Source organism: Rhincodon typus, chromosome 4 (genome assembly GCF_021869965.1).
Source record: "Rhincodon typus isolate 14 chromosome 4, sRhiTyp1.1, whole genome shotgun sequence".
Taxonomy (NCBI): Eukaryota; Metazoa; Chordata; class Chondrichthyes; order Orectolobiformes; family Rhincodontidae; genus Rhincodon; species Rhincodon typus.
In genome coordinates, this window is record NC_063335.1 from 80,508,019 (window position 1) to 80,529,298 (window position 21,280).

At 39.4% G+C, this 21,280-nt stretch overlaps 1 protein-coding gene across 1 annotated transcript in view; it reads right to left on the reverse strand.

The window, feature by feature from the left end:
• Positions 1–21,280, reverse strand: part of LOC125480948 (copine-3-like) — a 46,285-nt gene continuing 25,005 nt past the window's right edge. The window contains exons 4-10 of the mRNA XM_048596142.1: positions 16,609–16,668; positions 11,880–12,013; positions 8,369–8,423; positions 8,238–8,289; positions 5,303–5,436; positions 2,627–2,863; positions 1–1,290 (exon numbers count right to left, since the gene is read on the reverse strand). Coding sequence (XP_048452099.1) covers positions 1,165–1,290; positions 2,627–2,863; positions 5,303–5,436; positions 8,238–8,289; positions 8,369–8,423; positions 11,880–12,013; positions 16,609–16,668 — 798 coding nt within the window. The 3' untranslated portion in view covers positions 1–1,164. The remainder of the gene's footprint in view (positions 1,291–2,626; positions 2,864–5,302; positions 5,437–8,237; positions 8,290–8,368; positions 8,424–11,879; positions 12,014–16,608; positions 16,669–21,280) is intronic.

The following is a 21,280-nucleotide window of genomic DNA, read 5'->3' on the forward strand; positions in this document are numbered from 1 at the left end:
TATTTTCATGATTTCTTTATTGTGGAAAGTGCAACAGCAGAATGCATTGTTCATAGATTCTCCATGGCAAATATGGTTTAAGAAAAAAAGCCTTAACTTTCACAAATTAATTTTTAATCTTTGGTAATGTTAGCTAAGTATTTGATGATTTCAATACAATGTACTGCATATAATACTATGAAAAACATAGTATACAAGTCATTTTCCAATTCAGTGTTACAATTGATGCTTTACCAAAATGTGTGTATTTGGCCAAAATTGGTAAACAAGACCACTACGTAAATACAGTAAGCTTACCAACTGAAAAAAAAGTTTACTCAAACAACTTTTTACACAATTTTAACAAAACAAAAATTGTATGATTCATTCTAAATATTGTTTCAAAATAATCATACATATAAAATGTTTAGATAAATTTACTACTTAATAAGTTTAGACATGAAGCAAGTTTCTGGGAAAAGAGTTGTGCAGACGTGTTTTGATGACTAGCAACAAAACACTGTTCCATGGATTGGAAAATACAGGAAATGCCAACTTCTAGAATAAAAGGTGCTTTCATTTTGGTTCCACTTCTCTCCTCCCACACACAACAAGTCACCACTTCATGTCTAGAGAGAGCAATCGTACAGTTTCACTCAAAGTGCCTGCCAATTTGCTACTTTTATTTCAATGGTGTTGGTGAACTGCTCTCAGCTTTATACAACAGCCATTGGATAATTCTAACAGTCACAAGCAGGAACCCTGATTGAAAATTTCCCTCAACAGCCTGGAAATGCTGAGGCTAATTGACAGGAATTAATTTTGCTGGTTATAACTCAGCGCTGTGACATATAGCTGAACATGAAAAGCTGCTTAACTAGTATTCTCATTTCCCAGTTCAAGCACCCTTAGATCACTTTTGTGCAAAGCAATGGAATTACATGCAAAAAGGCGCAGCTTGTATCATTAGGGCTGATAAGTGAAACATTCATTTTGGAAACAGGTACAATCTGGTAAGGCCTTAATCAAAAAGATAATTCTTTGTTACACAATTGGGGAAGAAAAATTAAACTTTTCATTTATAAGAGATTAACCATATGCAATTATTTCGCAAACACATTTACAAGAACTTAACAAATTAAATGGCACAGACAAATTAAGTTTGAAAAATTCACAGCCTATCAACTAGAAATCCAGAAAATCTTCAGGTTTTTGCTCAGTTGGAGGGCTTATTTTGCGTGTGTTGAAATAGTAGACTACTTGTTGAGGCACTTCGGCGAGTACACTTTGTGCAAGAGCTTCTTTTGGAGCCTGCAGAAAGATAAAACCCATACAAATTGAATTTTAAAGTCATATTAAACAAATCTGAATAATTTTTAAACTACCTAAAATATAACAGATTTGAAATAATTTATTAATCCAGTCACAGGAATCAAGTATTTACGGAAAACTAATTCAATGAATTAAATTCTGTGTTATCCATTTTCAGATGTGCATTTTTGTTTACACTGGAGAGAAAACAAATGTAAACTCACAATTCAAAGAAATATTCACTACAGCATACAGCAATTTTTAGTTTTCCTGAACACCTACAATAAAAAGTTCAATTTAAACATTATTTTCCATTCTGATAACTCAACTGATGTTTATGGTGGGAAACTGAGTTTTATTCTCTTCTTCATTTAGATTATTTTGAATATATGTTTAAACTTAGAAAGATAACTGAAAGACCACATCGGTCCCTGAAAAGACTTCAGGGCAGGCTGGGTATGAGGATTAAAACAGTAATGAAGAGCTAACCAAGTCCCATTTGCATTGATTATCACTTTGAAGAATATCCTTTAAGTTTGAACTCACCAAAACGCTTGCAAACAAAGGTTCAAACAAGTAAAAAGCAAATTTAAGACTGGTGTTAGGAGGTTTTCTGTATGGAGATAAAATAAATGGACTCCCAAATATTCTAGAATCATAGAATTATATTGCATCAAGGAAAGATATTTAGATAATGTCAGTACTGACCGTTTTGAAGAGCAATTGATAAATGCTATACCCAAGTTCTTTCATTCATCCTTCTGCAACTTTGTCAATTTTACCTCCACATACTCACTATCCATTTAAAACTATTGGTTTTAATTTTGCTAATAAGACTATTATGTGCTACTTTGACAATGCCACTCAAAAGTCAAAACTCACAACATCAACAACATTATGACCATAAAACATTAACTTAGCCTCAATTACTTCAAAAAAACTCAAAGCAATTTAATCTAACATGATTTGCCTTTCAGCAAATCCATATTAACTTTCATTCATTAACTCATATTTTTTCAAATGCCAATTAATTTTGTCCAAGAAAATTGTTTCAAATTTTCCATAATCTAAGCTAGGTAACTTATAGTCGTCAAGTTTATCACTCTTCCCTTTTAAAATGGATATAATATTTGCAATCTTTCAGTCCTCTAGATTTTCCCTACGCAAGGAAAATGACATTTTATTTAGAATGATGAGAAAGGCTACTATAAATGGTTAATGCCAGACATTTAATTCAAATGAACTTCTTTCAAATCAGCAATATCATAACTATATTCACATAAACTGTGAAATAGACTTCAAAACATTAATGTCATCATATACCTAACATACTCACGTTTTGAAATTTCCTAAAAGGCACAAACTGGACAATATCCCGGATAGCTTTTTCCCCAGTGGGTGATCTCAGTACACCATCATCACCATCCAGAAATTCCATGGCACTAAAATCTGCTCCACCAACACCGACAATGATGATGGACATCGGCAACTTAGAAGCATTAACAATAGCCTGTTTTGTGTTATCCAAATCTGTGATCACTCCATCTGTGATGATCAGTAGGATGAAATACTGCTGTTAAGACAAAAATTTTCACAGGTCAAGATAAACGGGGTCACTTCAGTGGTGTACTTAAATATAATTAATTTTCCATCAGAGTTGACAGAGAGCATGCTAAATATATAAAAATTAAACAATAGTTTTGTGCACTTTGAATAAAAAATGTTGAGATATTCTGATATCTCACAAACTTATGTTGGATTTTCCTTTTCAGTTAAACAAGTTGAGAAGTTGTGCTGCTGATGCCACTTCTGGGATTTTCTATTTGAAATCATGCAGGATGAACAACACAGCACAAATATCAGAAGATGGAAAGGACAGGATGACATCAATTGTGTCTTCACAGTGTTGCTCACAAGCGTGGCATTTCTTACATCCAGATGTTTCTAAAGTGCAAATATCAGAAAATCAAACTACGCTACAAGATTGTCATTTACATTTCATGATTATTTGCTTTCCTGTGTTTGTGCAGCTTGTGAGTGGAGAGTTTAATGGAGACTAGTGTAGAGCAGATTGATGCCAACAGTACAGGGTTCCATCCCCATTCTGGCTGGGGTAGATTCAGGGCATGTTGTTTCCCTGCCCTAACAGTGGATGTCATGGTGCTGTAGGTCAGACCTGGCTCCAGACAGAGAACCCAAGATGATGATTTGGGCAAAAATAGATGTACCCAATTCTAGAGATAGTAGGCACTGCAGATGCAGGAGAATCTGAGATAACAAGGTGTAGAGCTGGATGAACACAGTAGGCCAAACAGCATTAGAGGAGCAGGAAAGCTGACTTTTCAGGCCTAGACCCTTCTTCAGAAATGGGGGAGAGGAAGGGGATTCTGAAATAAATAGGGAGAGAGGGGGAGGCGGGTAGAAGATGGATATACTGGCTCCACCCCCACCTCTCTGACCTGTCTGTCTCCTCTCCACCTATCTTCTCCTTTATCCATCTTCTATCCACCTCCCCCTCTCTCCCTATTTATTTCAGAATCCCCTTCCCCACCCCCATTTCTGAAGAAGGGTCTAGGCTCGAAACGTCAGCTTTCCTGCTCCTCTGATGCTGCTTGGCCTGCTGTGTTCATCCAGCTCTACACCTTGTTATATATACCCAATTCTATCTTGGTAAAAATCAGGTGGCAAATTGAACATCATATTAACATTTATCATGTCACCTCCTGCTCATAAAACAACAGACACATGGATTGAGGTGAGAGAGGACTATCATACTTGTAAAATCATACTTTTTACTATGCTTTCAAGAGATGCCAACTGAAAATGGGGAAAAAATTGAAAATGGGCATTAGAAACCAAGAGGAAATAATCTTAAAACTGAAATGCATGAAGTACAAAACAAAGCTTATAACAGCAGTTTATTCATTTTTTTAAAAAGTCTGCTATAGGTGACATGATAAACATCAACATAAAGTTTGATATAATTTTTATCTACATTCATATTTCACCTTCCAGATTAATACCAGGTAAATATCTCGCGTTGTGCAAATATTTTTGGTTCTGCTTCGGTATCTTTAAATACAAAACACTCTTTTCTTCTCCATTATTGAATTATCTCTTATCGCACCATTACCATGATTAACATTTAAAATTGAAATTGAACTATTTACAAATTGAATTTTGTGGTCAATCTTTTATCATACTTTATCAAACATGTAAACATTGCAGATGAAATACTTCAAAACTTTTGAATTAACCTTAGGAGAAAACACTGACTTTAGGGACAGATATCCTTTCTAAACAGCAGGCTTAGCAGATGTGCTTTGAACCTCAACTCCCTACTGCCTCAGGGGAATAATTTTTCCCGTTGTGTCCATTAACCAGACTGACAACATTGAAAGTACTGTGATTTCTATTGCCACCAGTGAATCATATAGTCACTTACGACACAGGAGGGCATTCAAATATAGAGAAACAAAGATTATTAGAAGGATTGAGAACTATCCAAACTTTTTAGATGTAGAATTTTTCTAGAATGGTTATAAAATTTAGTGCAACGCTGAAACTATTATCCAATTAAAATCTTCTATGAGTTCAGCAATATTTTCTCATTACTGTATGCTGTGCCTTAAATCCAAATCTAGGGATTCCTTCCCTTCATATCAATTTATTTATGCTCCAAATTTTAGTGAGTCATACATCAGAATAACATCACACTGCTTCTATACATCATTTGACACCTTAACATTTATAAAATAGTATAGACTTTCCATATCCTTACTTTCAATATATTACTGTAAGTTTTTGTGTGAAAAAAGACTGAACACTGACAAACATATGAAGATTCTCACTTTGTGAGAAAATGCTGGAAGTACAAGATTAATAAAAAGGAGCCCACCAAAAATATTAACTTATCCTTCATATTTTTCCCTGCAGACATTGACAGAATTGTCCTGCGTTTTCAGTTTTAGTTCATATTGCGAGTACCTGGGGTTTCTCCTTTTATACTTACAGAAGCTGTTGGCTGTTGTACTGCTGCAGCTGCAAATCTTGCCACGTGATTGATGATGGGAGCAAAGTTTGTTGGTCCATATAGTTTGACTTGGGGAAGACAGCTACGGTAAGCATCCACAATTCCTTGCACTCCTAATAAGCAAATTGGTGAAGCATTTTTTTTATTGCAGACAATCTAGCTTGGTTGCAAATTTAGCTTTCATCAAGATATTTCACCTGTTTACAAAGCTAAAAGATCATTCCTGTACAAAGCATAATGCAACTTCAGGCTCACGATGTCTAACAATGTAACTGCATATTAAGTTTGAACAGAAACAGTAGTAACTCGAGCTAAATTTATACGAGTTTCTGGCATTCTGCTTTCCAAAAGAATACAGCAAGCAAAATAACAAAGACTTGTAATTCAAAGCAAATGTCTAGACTTCAAAGAAATATTTCTACCTCAAAATAATTGAAGAAAGTTCCAAACAATGTACATGCATTCTCGCATGTGAAAAATGACAAAACTGTATCATGCACCTGTAGATTTGAGACCTGTTGTGGAGGGAACTTCTTCTAATCTTTAATGTTTTTGAAGATAGACTTCTTTTTCCCTCCCAAGGAGACTTAAAACATTCAAAATTTAGCTGTCAGCCTTGGCTCATTAGTTGATACCCTAAAACAGAAGCTATCAGTTCAAAGCCCACTCCAAGAACTTGAACACAACCTCATCAACTGACATTTCAGCAGAGTGCTGGACAGAAGGCAGGAGATATTTTGCTTCAAACAAAGTTGATGCAGATTTAATGACTGAAGCAGGAGACAATGGCATAGATCTTCTGGTTAGCAGAGGATCTGAAGCGCACACCACTGATGCAGTTTAAAACTGCATGCTTATCTATTTGTGATGGACCCTCTGGACAACTGGTTTCTACTTCAACAATGGGCGGGGGACTGGTGGTGGTGGTGCCTGGTGCCAGCATGTAATATAACAGCAAAACCACTTCTCACCATAAACAGAGGACATGGCCATTAGGATGTGTTTTTCAGTTCACTGACTTGAGTTTTTAAGTGTCCCTAGCTTTATTAGGTTACCCCCTAACTCCCAGTTTCAACACAGCTCATTGAATATGGAACATCTTCATGAGAATTACCTTAAAAGCATACATAAAGCATCAAAAATGTCCCCTTTTCAAAGTATTTACTCAATTAAGCCTATGATAAACTAATTTCAAAAACACAAATCCAAAAAACAAGGGAAAATCTCAATAATCAGTAAATTTGCCCATTGTTCTCCAATTGTCAAAAGCCAACAACTGCTGGAATTTACTAGACTTGTAAATTCTGATGCAACATATCTTATTGTACAGCATATTCTCTCTCTTCTTTGTCCTCAGAGGTGAAGATGATTATGTTCATCACCTGGTGTTTGATTTTGGTAGGCTTCAGGTGGGTATATAGCCATTTGATGATGCCAATCTGCTCCCACAAAGTTCTGCCTCAAATAGTACAGCTACTGTAGACTGTTGTGTACTTTACCTTCAAGAGAATTCACCTTCAAGAGAATTCCATGAGCTGTGTGTATTGAGACTCTACCTGACACACTGCTTTTAGCTTGTAAGTTGCACACCAAATCAGTTGGTTTGCTATAGTGTCTGCTTAATAACATATAAAATTTACAGTTTTCTATAAACTAACCAAATTAATTAATGTCTGATGGGTGATTAGATTATTAACATGGCACAGGGAACAGCGGTGGAAAACATCACACTGATGGGGCCTATCATACTCTAACAGAGAGAAAGCAAGTTAATTTATGGGTCAAACACACTATTAACAGTCTTAAATCCTGTTAAAGTGTATGAGACAATCCTCAACGTCTTTATTCGTTATTACACCAGAATGTGAGAAAAACAGTTGTACTGGTAAATAGACAAATCCCTGTTGAGGCAATTTAGTTCACTCAAGAAAGTGATCAGGATGTGTGCCAGATCGATAGTGAGCAAGGAAAAGCCAAAGGTGTATTGTCAGAATGACTGTTGTAGTATAACACGTTAAATGTGAAATTATGTACTTGGTGTGAGAAACAAAAGATAAGTGTATTATATAAATGGTGGCATATTGGGAAGTGTGAATGCACAAAAGGATTTGGATGTCCTTGTGTGCCAGTCAATGGAAATAGATAATTATGTGCAGGAAACAATCAGGAAGGTAAATGCCATATTGGCTTTCCTTGCAGGGGGATTTGAGATCAGAAGTAGGTATATCTTACCTTAGTTTAAAAGGGCCTTGGTGAGACCACATCTGGAATAGTACATGCAGTTTTGGTCTCCCTGCTTAAGAAAGGATACTTTCCATAGTGCGAGTGCAGTGAAGGTTCACTAGGTTTATAGTAGGCATGGAAGGACTGTCCAATGAGGAGAGATTGGTTCAACTAGGCCTGTATTTGTCAGCGTTTAGAAGGATCAGATTGAGAAAAAAAATATTCTGACAGGGCTGGACATACTAGATGCAGGGAGGATTTTCTGGGTTTTCAGGGAGGATTCTAAAACCAGGGACATAATATCAAGATATGAGGTCGATCATTTAGGACTGAGATGAGGAAAAATTGCTTCACTCCAAGAGTAATGAGCCTGTGGAATCCTCTACCACAAGTCACTGAATATATTCAAGAAATTTGTCTATACATGTTGCCTTTTCACATGTAGGTTGAACTACATAAGAATGACAGATTCCAGGCTCTAAAAAGGACATCAGTGGCTCAGAAGGGTTTTTAGGACAACCAACAATTATTCAATGATTGCAGTTAGGCTCCCTGTGAAATACATGACACAACATGTAAAATGTCCCAGATTAACACCAAAGTTGTTCTCAATTTTGCATGTCCACTATTCCCAACATCCATGATGGACTGTTTTCAACCCAATAGTACACGTTTTTGGACAATTCCATACCTGCACAGAATGGGTTGTCAGAGTTGAAGTTAATTGGAAATTCATGTGATACCTAAAAGGAGACAAAAAAATTGTATAAGATTTGATAACCAAAGTTCAAATGATTTTTAAAGTAACTGTTCAATATTTACCTGCCAGGTAGGGGGTATCTGTGCACCAAATCCTAATGCAGGGAACAACTTGTCTCTACGAAAGAAATAAATAACATCATCAAATCTCTCATGTGTAAGAGATCAATTATAAGCATTCCCCAGTTTATGTTTATACATCATGGCTGGACTTTGCTCTCCAGTGAAGGCAAGAATGAGATTCGTTAACTAAACATTTTAGGATTTTTGACTGAAAATTCCACTTTGCAATGCCTTCCCAACCCTGAGCTATTTTTATGATCCAGAAGGCCTTGAGGACAAACCCTCAGAGGTTGAATCAGAGATAACACAGTGTGGAGCTGGAGAAACACAGCAGGCCCGGCAGCATCAGAGGAGAGGGAAAGTTGACATTTCGGGTCAGGACCCTTCTTCAGAAATGGGGACTGAGAAGGGAGCTCAGAAATAAATAGAGAGGAGAGGTGGGGCTGGGGAAGGTAGGTGGGATGGTGATAGGTGAGTGCTTGTAGGGAGTGGTGGGGATTGGTCAGTGAAGTGGGAGGGACGGATAGGTGGGAGAGATGGACAGGTTGTGTCAGGTCAAGGAGGCAGGGATGAGAGGAAGGGTTGGTCGTGAGGTGGGGGGGGGGGGGGGGGGGGGAGATTTTGAAACTGGTAAAATCCATGTTTAGGCCATTGGGCTGTAGGCTCCCGAGGCGGAATAGGAGGTGCTGCTCCTCCAGTTTGCGGGTGGCGTCTTTGTGACACTGGAGGAGGCCCAGGATGGACATGTCACCCGGGAGTGGGAGAGGGAGTTAAAATGATTCGCAACCAAAGTTCCTTGACTTCACTTTTTCTTTGTGCTAATGCAGGCTTTTTTTTTTTCAGAGGAAGGGAAAAACAGTCGTCATGTCTTAGAGAAGAAAACAGAGTTAATGTTTTGGGTCCGGTGACCCTTCCTCAGAAAGGGTCACCGGACCCGAAACGTTAACTCGGTTTTCTCCGTCACAGATGCTGCCAGACCTGCTGAGCTTTCCCAGCAACTTTGTTTTTGTTCCTGATTTACAGCATCCGCAGTTCTTTCGGTTTTCATTACATCATGTCTCAGAGCTGAGCCTGCTGGTTGAAGGCTCCCGAGGAGCTGAAAACAGTCTGATCAATAATGTTCAATATTTTTACACCTTCAAATCTTATCACTACAAGCTGCATTGTAATGTGAATGTGGTTTTAATGGATGATTATTGCTCTGTCCTGCAAAGGACTGTTACATTGACCAACTTTGTCTAAGTGTTGAAATGCATTACAGTACTTCTCCTATTTGACAAGTGCCATAAATATATTCAAAACTGTGGAAAATGTGCTGAGAATTCCTTCCCTCATGTCTTGCACTCTGATTCTCTGACTTTGAGAAAAGCGTAGTTCTGGTGTTGAAAGTTCAAGTACAACAGAGTAGTTGATGACAAATACTTCAAATGTGACACTAGTGATACTTCGCAAAATGCTGCAAATCCACTGATAGGATAGATACTCCAAAATCAGTGTCCTTTCTCAGTCCAACATTCCAACTACTGAGGCACTGCTTATAGTTATTCAGCAGTGTTGGCCATGCCACATCTTCTACATACCTGACACAAGACAAACTCTAGTTTGAGCTTTGTACTAGCAAATGGTAAAGATGAAGGCAGAGGAAATCCTTCAAGGTCTATCTTAAAGGTTCTCTGAAAAAAAACTCATCATCCCCACTGATTCACGGAAGTCCAGAGCCCAACATTATCCAGACTAGAGAAGATATATCCAAAAAGGTACCAATTATTGAATGTGGCTGACAGGCCCAGATAGATTTTAAATGTAAACGTTGGAAGGAGTGTGCACAAAAGCCCAGAGCATCACACCCAGCCACCTCTCCAACTATCTGCCACATCTCTAACAGGGTGTGTGGATTTAACATTGACTACTTAGGCACCTCAAGGCCAACACACCAGAGTGGGAGAATGTCATTTTCAATTCTGAGGATCATCCTAAGAAGAAGGTCTAACTAACTTTAGACAAGTTCTGAGATTACTTAAACATCAGAATAAATCAGGGTGATGTAACTAGATTGCTGTCTCTTTTAAATATTGTTTTTAAAAAAAAACCCAGAAATTTGAGTCGAGTAAAATGTGACTTAAAATGATGTACTGCCCAACAAAATTGTTGGGTCACAAAAAGCAATTCAAAATAAAAGGTGTGTAAAGAACGGTGTAGATCTGCCATAGCCCTTACAAAAGCAGGTGGTACAAGATTATCTTCTTAACAGTCTCTCACCACATACCAACATCTGATATGCTGACACATCAGCAACCTCATTCTCTAATTACATTGGTGTTTGTCAGTTGACGACACGCATATTCTATTTCACACAATCGTAGAAATTGCAGCATAGACTGGAAGGAGGTAATAAACCTGTATGCATTGTGTATTTAACTATTTCAAAGCACAATAGTCATTTACTGCAATGATGAAAATGACAAGGTATATCGCAAAGTTGCTGCAAGTTGTTTGTAAAGATTGAGAGGTATGCAGATGTAGATCTCAGGTAAAAAATGTTTTAACCAAATAATAAAACAATTTTCATTGGTATCTTTAGGAAATGTTACACGGCAACAGCTACTAATGAAAATTCAGTCATGTAAAAGAACACATGCATTTATCAGAGACAACAAGGTGTGAAGCTGAAGGAACATAGCAGGCCAGGCAGCATCAGAGGTACAGGAAAGCTGACGTTTCGGGTCTGGACCCTTCTTTAGAAATGGGGGAGGGCAAGGGGGCTCTGAAATAAATAGAGAGAGGGGGAGATGATGATAGAAGGTGGATTAGAGGAGCAGATATGTGGATAGAAGACGGACAGGTCAAGGAGGTGGGGATGAAGCTAGTAAAGGTGTGGGTAGGTACGATGTGGGGGTGGGGGTTGGTCAGTGAGGTAGGAGGAGCGGATACGTGGGAGAGAAGACGGACAGGTCAAGGAGGCGGGGATGAGAGGGTGGGTGCTGGTCTTGGGATGAGGTCGGGGTTGGGGAGATTTTGAAGCTGGTAAAGTCCACATTGAGATCATTGGGTTGTAGGGCTCCAAGGCAGAATATGAGGTGCTGTTCCTCCAGTTTCTGGGTGGCAACGTTGTGACACTGGAGAAGGCCCAGATGTCGTCCAAGGAGTGGGAGGAGGAGTTGAAGTGGTTCGTGTCTGGGAGGTGTTGTCGTTTGTCGCAAACCAAGCGTAGGTGCTCCACAAAGCGGTCTCAGAGTCTCCGCTTGGTCTCCCCGCTGTAGAGGAGGCCACATCGGGAACAGCGGATACAATAGACCACATTGGCGGATGTGCAGGTGAACATCTGTTTAATGTGGAAGGTTTTCTTGGGGCCTGGGATGGAGGTGTAGGGGAGGTGTAGCACCTCCTGCGGTTGCAGGGAAAGGTGCCCGGGGTGCATTTATTAGTTTGTTCACAGGCCGAAATCCTCTCATTTGCAGTATCCTATTTTATCTCAACAATGCCATTAACAAAGTAGACAGGAATACATTACGTATCGTAGTCTTGAATGACCATTCCAACAGACCAGATCGCCATCAAATATTCATTAAATCCATTAGGATTTATAAAATGTAAAGAGTCAGGTGAACGAGGATCCCCATTAGAGCCTGTGAAATCAATACCAACCTGAGAATGAAGACACCAAAAAAAAATTAGTGAATGTTTACACTCCATTTCCAGTAATCGCTCAGAGAGGCAAATAAAAACATTTTATTACATTTCATGAGCTATTCCTTTTGTTTTTTGGTTTATAAAATCATGACCTCAACTAAGGTGCTCATCTCTAAGTGGAAATGAAAGAAAATGACTGGTTTACATTCTTCAACTTCAAATAATGGATCATTTACCACTAGACATTGACAGTGTACTTTGCAAGCACATGAAATCTGATGACAGGTCTGCGACCTGAAACATTCAGGAAAATTTTGATGTCTGCGCAAGCTTGCAGGTTTGTGTGTACAAAAGCAGACAGTGGTCAATTCCTGACAAAAACCTCCGAATGCATTGGAAACATTGTTCCAAACAGCCAACTTCCACATTTCACTACAGTGTATTAGGCTACACTTCCCTCGGGTCAGATGGGTTGTCAATAACAGAAGCTGCATTACATCACTTTTGCAATTGCAGGCATATGTTTCCCAGTTTTTTTTTAAGAATGAGAAACTGAGGACACTGGAAACATGGCAGTGAATTATGCCAGTAATTTTTTATTACGTGTCTCAGTCAGGATACTTTCAAGGGACGTGCTCATCATCTCATCACTGTTATGTTATAAGGGATAATGTAGGCATCATCCAACAAGTATACATGCTTGGCTGAAGGCAGAACACACATCAGATAGGTCAACACAATGTGGAACTGGAGGAACACAGCAGGTCAGGCAGCATCAGAGGAGCAAGACAGTCAACGTTTTGGGTCAGGACCCTTCACCAGGATGTGTTCGTCCAGTTCCACATTGTATTGACTCTGACTACAGCATCTGCAGTTCTTGTTATCTCTGCACATCGGATAGGTACTGCTAACTCAGCTGCTGTATTGCGTTTAGTCTAAAGCCCTTATTCACATCAGTTGTGATGGAAGGTTAGTTTTATAACGTGCAGCTTTATAATTTTGATCTGTATTTTGGAGCCCTGTTCTACTGGATCAGCACCTCATTGCTGTAGACTTCCGAGGGTCAAGAGACTATGACCAGCACCTGGAGCTGGAACAGTAACAGCCTGCTGCTCACAGAATCAGAGAGAACTACAGATACAAGATACACTTTCTCGGGTGCGTCAAGTTGTTAAAATTGCTGATAGGCAGTTGAATACAAAACCAAAGTCAATATTCATTCAGTTTAGATTTATTTAAATGGACATTGCAAGAATATACAACCCAACCCAATCCCCACCCCAGTGTCAGTAAGTATCTCTTTGTATGTGCTCAAGTAATACTTTAAATCAATGCCTTCCACCTAAATGTAGTGAATGACAATTGATGTTCAATTAACAGTGTTTTGGATAAGTGAGTGGCAGACATTTGCATCATATTGAAAGAAAGTGCTCTTTTACCAGATGGATGGCTGAGGACTTGTTTGCCAGGCTGAAAATTAGATCCCCTCCCCTCCCCAGATGACACCAGTCAGAATGAGGAGATGCTCAGGATCAGGGTCATGACTTTGACTGGATTCTTACAATTGTATAGCATCAGTGACTTCATACATGGCAAATAAAACAGCCCCAAGATCAACCAGGGTATTTGTCAACTACAAGGACTTCCACTTCAATTTAGCACTGGCATGCAACCAAAACAAATCTTTATTCCAGTTACTTCAAGATTCTTGAACAGCTGCTAGAATACTTTCCTCTAATCGTATTCCATTCTCTCTGATAGGTGCTTGAAAACACACAACAACTGGTTGCTCAGAGACAAAGGGCATCCACTTAAAATGTTGTTGATGGCACCCACAAGGAATCCAAACAATGAGGTTGCGAAGCAACCCAATGCAAGCCATGAGAAGGTGCCATTGAGAAAATCATCAGCCTGCTGAAGACATAATAGATGCTTGGACAGGGCTGGAGGTATCTTCTGTCCAGTCAGTCAGGTTCCTCAGAATGGTGTCACTGTGCTAGAATCTGCACAAGCTTGTACAACAACAAGATCCAAGCCTTCAGATAGCAATGTCCTAGGCCCAAACATCTTCAGACGATTTATCAGTGACCTTCCTCCATCATAAGGTCAGAAGTGGGGATGTACACTTACGATTGTCAAAGTTCAGCACCATTCACGATTCCTCAGGTACTGAAACGGTTCACGTCCAAACGCAACAAGGCCTGGACAATATCCAAATTTGCACTGACAAGTGGTAAGTTACATTAATGCTGCAAAAGGTGACAGGCAATCACCATCTCCAATAAAAGAGAATCTCAATCACTGCCTACGACTTGAAGCACTCAATGACATTATCATCACTGCAGCCTTCACTGTCAACATCTGGGAGGTTCCCATTGACGAGAAATTGAAACTGAACCATACAAGTACAGGAGCAGTTCAGGGACTAAGATTTCTGCAGCAAGTAACTCACCTATTCCACTATCTACAAGGCACAAGTCAAGAGTATGGTGGAATAATCCCCACTTGTTTGGATGACTGCAGCAGCAAAAACCATCAGGCAACACAATATTATCCAGAACAAAGCAGACCATTTGATTGGCACCATGTCTGCAAACATTCAGCCTCTCTACCACTGAAGCTCAGCAGCAAGCTGTATCATCAACATTCACCAAGGCTATTTAAACAGCACCTTCCAAACCAATGACCACTTCCTAGAAGAACAAGGGCAGCAGATATATGGGAACACCACCATCGAATGTGCTCCACCCAAGCAACTCACCATCCAGACTTGGAAGTATACTGCCATTCCTTGCTGGGTCAAAATCCTGGAACTCCCTCCCTAACGGCATTGTGGAGGTACTTACGACAAATAGACCACATGAGTTCAAGGCGGCAGCTCACCACCACCTTTTCATGGGGAACTAGTGATAAATGCTGGCCAGCCATTGACACCCACATCCCCTGAATGAATTAAAAGAAAAAAAAGAGAGTATGACTAGGAGGTGGAAGAACACGATGCAGTCAATCACTGCTAGCAAGTTGCCTTCATTATTTAAGGATCACTTAAACTCTACCACTCCACGTATTTGTCAAAGTCCTAAAAGGGAATTCTCCCTCCGCCATTCTCTCCTGACACTAAAACGAGGCACAGTCTTAGCACATCTGGACTTCATTCTGCCAATTGCTTCTGTTGTTTTCCCAAGTGCTAAATTATTTCTCAATACTATTGAGACCTTCATTATCTCTATCAGTTTTTGTTTGGAGCGGTGAACTGTGAGCTGAGAGCTGAAGATGATCAGCCGTGAGCAGCAGCTTGTTTGTTTAGATCGTGTGCGGACCAGCTGGCAGATGTATTCACTGACATCTTCAACCTCTCATTTCTTCTACAAGTCAAGGCCCCCACCTGCTTCAAAAAGACCACCATCATCCCAGTACCAAAGAAAACACACGCAACGTCCTTAATGACTACCGCCCAATGGCTCTGACCTCCATAATCGTGAAGTGCTTTGAGAGACTAGTCATGGCCCACATTAACTCTAGCCTCCCAGCCCGCCTCGATCCCTACTTACTGATGGAGCAGGTCCACGATGAACGCCATTTCCCTAGCCCTACACACATCTCTGAAATATCTGGATAACAAGGACACCTATGTCAGGCTCTTACTCATGCCTTCAATACCATAATCACTACCAGATTAATCTCAAAACTCCGAGACCTAGGTCTTGGCTTTGCCCTCTGCAACTGGATCCTCAGCTTCCTGACCCATAGACCACAATCAGCAAAGATAGACAACAGCACCTCCTCCACGATAACCCCCAACACTGACACCCGCAAGGATATGTTCTCAGTCCCCTACTGTGCTCCCTGTACACAAGACTGTGTAGCCAAATTCTGAACAAACACCATCCAAAAGTTTCCTGACGACACCACCATGGTAGAACGGATAACAAACAACAAGGAGTCATAATACAGGAAGAAGGTAGAGGGCTTGGTGTCGTTGTTCAATGATAACGATCTTTCTCTCAATGTCAGTAAAACAAAAGAACTGATCATGGACTTCAGGAAGAAAGGAGGAGGACACGCCCCTATCCATATCAACAGAGCTGAGGTGGAGAGGGTCAGAGTGTCAAGCTCCTCGGAGTGACAATAACCATCAATCTGTCCTGAACTTCCCACATACATACAATGGTCAAGAAGGCACGACAACACTCTTCTTCCTCAGGCAGCTTAGTAAGTTTCACACGACCATAAGGAGCCTCACCAACTTTTCAAATTTCAAATTATACAAGTAACCATGTAAAAAATCTGGTTGATATTTAGAGAGGAAAATACAGTAAAGACTGAACATACATGTTTCCGGCAATGGTTAATCAGATCTGAAACTTGAATCCTGTCTCCATCTCTCCATGGATGCAGCGTGATCTGTTGCACATTTCTGACATTTTATGCACTTCAGCTTTTTTTGAAACCATTTTAGAAAAGCTCCATCCAAATCATATCAGCAATGCACAAAAAATACTACAAGTATTACTTACTTGTTCAACATGACAATTCATTACCAAAAGTAACTGCAAGCTCTACTGATACTACATTAACTCATTGAAAATTGAAAACAAAAGTTTACTTACAGTGAAGTTCATCTGACAGCCACCCATAATATAGTCCAGGAAAGAGTATTCTTTCACAATCTGTTGATTGAATATTTAACTGGATTAACTGTATGGCAAATTATGTAAATTTAATGATTTTATCAATCATTTATTTATTTTATGGATTAATTGCAATTTAATCATCGAGGATGAGGCAGACGGTAATTCAGAAAATACAGTCAATTGTCTGCCTATCTTGATGTTACTATTTCTGTAACCATCATCTTATCCTGGTCTCTTTTCTGTCTTGTTTTGGAGAAGTTGTGGGTGATGTGAAAATAGTATGGGATGGCACAAGTAGCTGCAGGCTGCACTCGGAATTGAGGTTGGAAGGAATATATGGCACTCAGGAGATCCTCTTCCCAGTTCCTTTGCATTTCTTGATCTCTTTAATCCCAATCAACTCCATTTTCTCACTATTACCATATTCTCTTCTCTCACCTTTTTCCCTTTCCATGACCATCGTTACCCCCCAACTCTAAGTTTCCAATTTCTCTTTTCTCTCCTCACCTTGTTCCATGGTTACACAAGTTACTCAACCCTCCATAGTGCAGTAATGAAAGACCACAGATCTCCTCACTTTCTGCTTGATTTGGTGAACCCCTCTGCTTACCAAACTTACATATTGAATGCTTTTGTATGTTAATTGTTTAATTTGAAAACAATTACATTCAAATAAGGAAATGGCAATGGGTGTAGAATAGACCTCTTTGTAGAAGAATCAGGGGAGATCTCACAGAAGCCTGTAAAATTCTAAGGACTAGATAGGGTAGATGCAGGAAGGATGTTCCGATAGCAGGGAAGTCCAGAAGGGGGTCACAGTCTGTGGATACAGCGTAAACTATTTAGGACTGAGAGGAGGAGAAATTTCTTCACTCAGTGAGTGATAAAGCACAGAAATATTGTAGGCCAAAATACTGTATGATTTCATGGAGTTGAATATAGCACAGGGGCTAAAGGGACTGAGGGATACGGGGAAAAGTAGGGACATATTTTTGTTTTGATGATCAGCCATGATCATAATGAATGGAACAGGATCTAAGGGCTGAATGGCCTACTCCTGTTCTGATCACCCTTTCATGTATTCCGTTCCAGATATAAGTTACCTTCCATGTGAAGTAATCACCAATTCTCTGTTCATTCTTAAAATCATAAGGAACAATATGAGCAGCAAATATGAGACAAAACGAGCCTATGACTGGCGGAGCATCTCTTCAGAGAATGCATCCATCCTATGGACATTGCAAGGGATAATTCTTCTACGATTGGATTTCCCCCACTCTGTAATTGAAATTTCATGCCCATTGGGGGCAGTGAATTAACCCACAACCATGTACTTTGAGTGGTGTGCACATAGACGTTGCATCTTGTTTCAAAACTGCACATGTAGCCCACACAAAAGAAAAAATCAAGGTACCACGCATTAAAAAAAACTGACTGCCCACAAAGCAGTGAAACATTAGGAAACATTATGTGCTATGTGTCTCCCACTTGACGAGTTTATATCCTTAAGCCTGTTATTATTCTACTCACTATTTAATACGTTGTCAAAAATTGTTTCATCTGCAAATTTAAAATTTGTACTCCCTGTACTCAAGTCAAAGCTAAGAAAGGAAGCGTTTTAATAATGAACCTCACGGAGTATATCATGTCAGACAGATAAACATCCATGTACTTCAGCTCAATGCTTGATATTCCTTAGCCAATTTTATACCCAAGTTGCCATCATTTGTTTAATACCGTGTGCTTCTATCTTTTGAGCTGGAATTCAGATGTAATGCTTAAACAGCTTTCATCAGCCTTTGCCAAACTACAAAGTTCTCGTGCAAGGTCTTAAATGTTAAATAATTGCTTGGTAGTTCAGAAATTAAACATTGCAAAAAAGTAGGGACAAAGTCAAAGCTTTTCATCTTGCACTCATCATAACTAGAGTGCAAGAAACCAGACTTGGAAAAGGAACACCAATTTATATAGCATGAGAAGAGAATTTCAATTACTAGGGGTCACGATTTCAAGGTGAGAGGGGAAAAGTTTAAGGGAGATATGCGTGGAAAGTTCTTTACACAGAGGGTGGTGGGTGCCTGGAGCGCGTTGCCAGCGGAGGTGGTTACAGGCAGGCACGATAGCGTCATTTAAGATCGAGACAGATACATGAATGGGCAGGGAGCAGAGGGATACAGTCCTTGGAAAATAGGTGACAGGTTTAGGTAATGGATCTGGATCGGCACAAGCTTGGAGGGCCAAAGGGCCTGTTCCTGTGCTGTAATTTTCTTTGTTCTTTGATCCAGATTGATTGGGCTAATATTGGCATGGAGATGCAGCAAAAACAGTTAATTGTCAATTTTTGTTCTCATACTAGACAGGTTGACTCTGATCTGTCAGTATTCCCATTAGGAATGAAGCAAAGATTGGCAACTTCCATAACTTATTTCCTAATGAAAAAGCTGCAATGTACAGAACAATATACAAACATGTCCCATTGACCATTCACAGTGGCAGCATGCCGATTGAGCTCAAACATATGTTTGCTAGCCTCAGGACATGATGTTAATCTTAGATGTGATTCTGCCATTAGACCCTTAACTAAATAATGCAGTGTTTCTAAGAAATACAATTTAAGGTCACCAGTCAGGATTGCAATGTGATGTATTTGTACATTCTAAAAACAATATATACTAATGCACAAAATTTTGTCTGATGTACATTGCAGCATTTTCAGTGAGAAAAGGATCATGGAGACTGCCAATCTCTGCTGAAATCTCCATGTCAACGTCCTGACCAATTAGAGTCAACCTGAAAAGGGTGAGAAAGACAACTGATAGTTAACTGTTCCTGCTGCATATCCATGCTGACAAGGGCCCAATCAATCAACATCCTCTTCAGGATATTTATATTAGTCTTTCTTTCTCCTACTTTAGTTTCTCATATCACTGTCGTGATAAGTGCAAGGTGAAATGCTTTGAAAATCCTGACTTCTTCTATCAATACTAAATTTTTTTTTGAAACAACAATCTGGCTCAGATACATGTATACCCTTACCAAACATCAGCAATACACAAGAAGATCATTTATAAACTCCAAAATTCTATTGTTTAAGCACGTGAAAATTGAACAAATATTAGTATGGAGTACTTTTGTCCCTTTCATCTCTTTTCCCTTCCAGCTAAATGCACTCGACAGATGTGTACATAGAGAAATATCAATAGGATCTTCAAATACAAATTGTATTTTTAATGCTTCTGCCAAAAGATAATCAGGTTATTATAAAATACATATCAAATGTTATTTTGTCTAAATAATTATTTTAGGCATTAGAAATGGGAATTCAATGGCAGATTTAAAAGTTCTGCGAACAGTTCTGACAATCTGACTGTTCTTTCATTTTCCTTTCCTGAAGCTACTTTATCGCTTAGGGCTACAGGTGTAGTGATTGCTGCAATTTCTGGATAATTTTACCTTCGATATCCCAAGTTAAATTCAGTCTTTTAGTTAACATATGTTCGGTGCCCTTCAGTGTAGGGCACCCAGGCCACCGTGGCCAACTCAGAAAACACTGGGTCAAACTGAAGACATTTTGGTAGAGATTTTCTCTCTTATTCATTTGGATTGTCATCAAAACATCTTGATTACCTGTTACCTTCATTCCTTACACTACAAATTTGTCCTGGGTTTTCACCTTAGCAATTATTAAATAACACAAGAGAGAGTTTCTAAAGTGAAATGCTCAGAACACATAAGGTTATATGTTAAAATGATGTAAATTTGACTTAGCAAGAGCAATACCTGTTTATTAAAATAAATTTACAAAGACAAATACTTTGTGTTTTGAGTTTTTTGAAGCAGTAACAAAGAAGATTGAAGAAGGCAGAGCGGTGGACATGTGGACTTCAGTAAGGCGTTCGACAAGTTTCCACATGGTAGACTGGTTAGCAAGGTTAGATCACATGGAATACAAGGAGAACTAACCATTTGGATACAGAACTGGCTCAAAGGTAGGGGACAGATGGTGGTGGTGGAGGGTTGCATTTCAGACTGGAGGCCTGTGACCAACATGTACCACAAGGATTGGTGCTGGGTCCACTGTTTTTTTGTCATTTATATAAATGATTTGGATGTGAACGTAGGAGGTATGTAAGTTTGCAGATGACACTAAAATTGGCGGTGCAGTGAACAGCCAAGAAAGTTATCTCAGTACAAAGGAACCTTGATCAGATGGGCTGATGGACTGAGGAGTGGCAGATGGAGTTTAACTTAGATAAATGTGAGGTGCTGCTTTTTGGAAAGGCATATCAGAGCAGGACTTATACATTTAATGGTAAAGTCCTTGGGAGTGTTGCTGAAAAAAAGAGAGACCTTGGAGTGCAAGTTCATAGCTCCTTGAAAGTGGAATCCCAGGTCTTCAGAATAGTGAAGAAAGCATTTGGTATATTTGCCCTTATTGGTCAGTGCATGGAGTATAGGAGTTGGGATGCCATGTTGAAACTGTACAGGGCACTAGTTAGGCCATTTTTGGAATACTGCAGGCAATTTTGGTCTCCCCGCTGTAGGAAGGATGTTATGAAACTTGAAAAGGTTCTGAAAAGATTTACAAGGATGTTGTGAGGGTTAGAAGGTTTGATGTGTAGGGAGAGATTGAACAGGCTGGGATAGT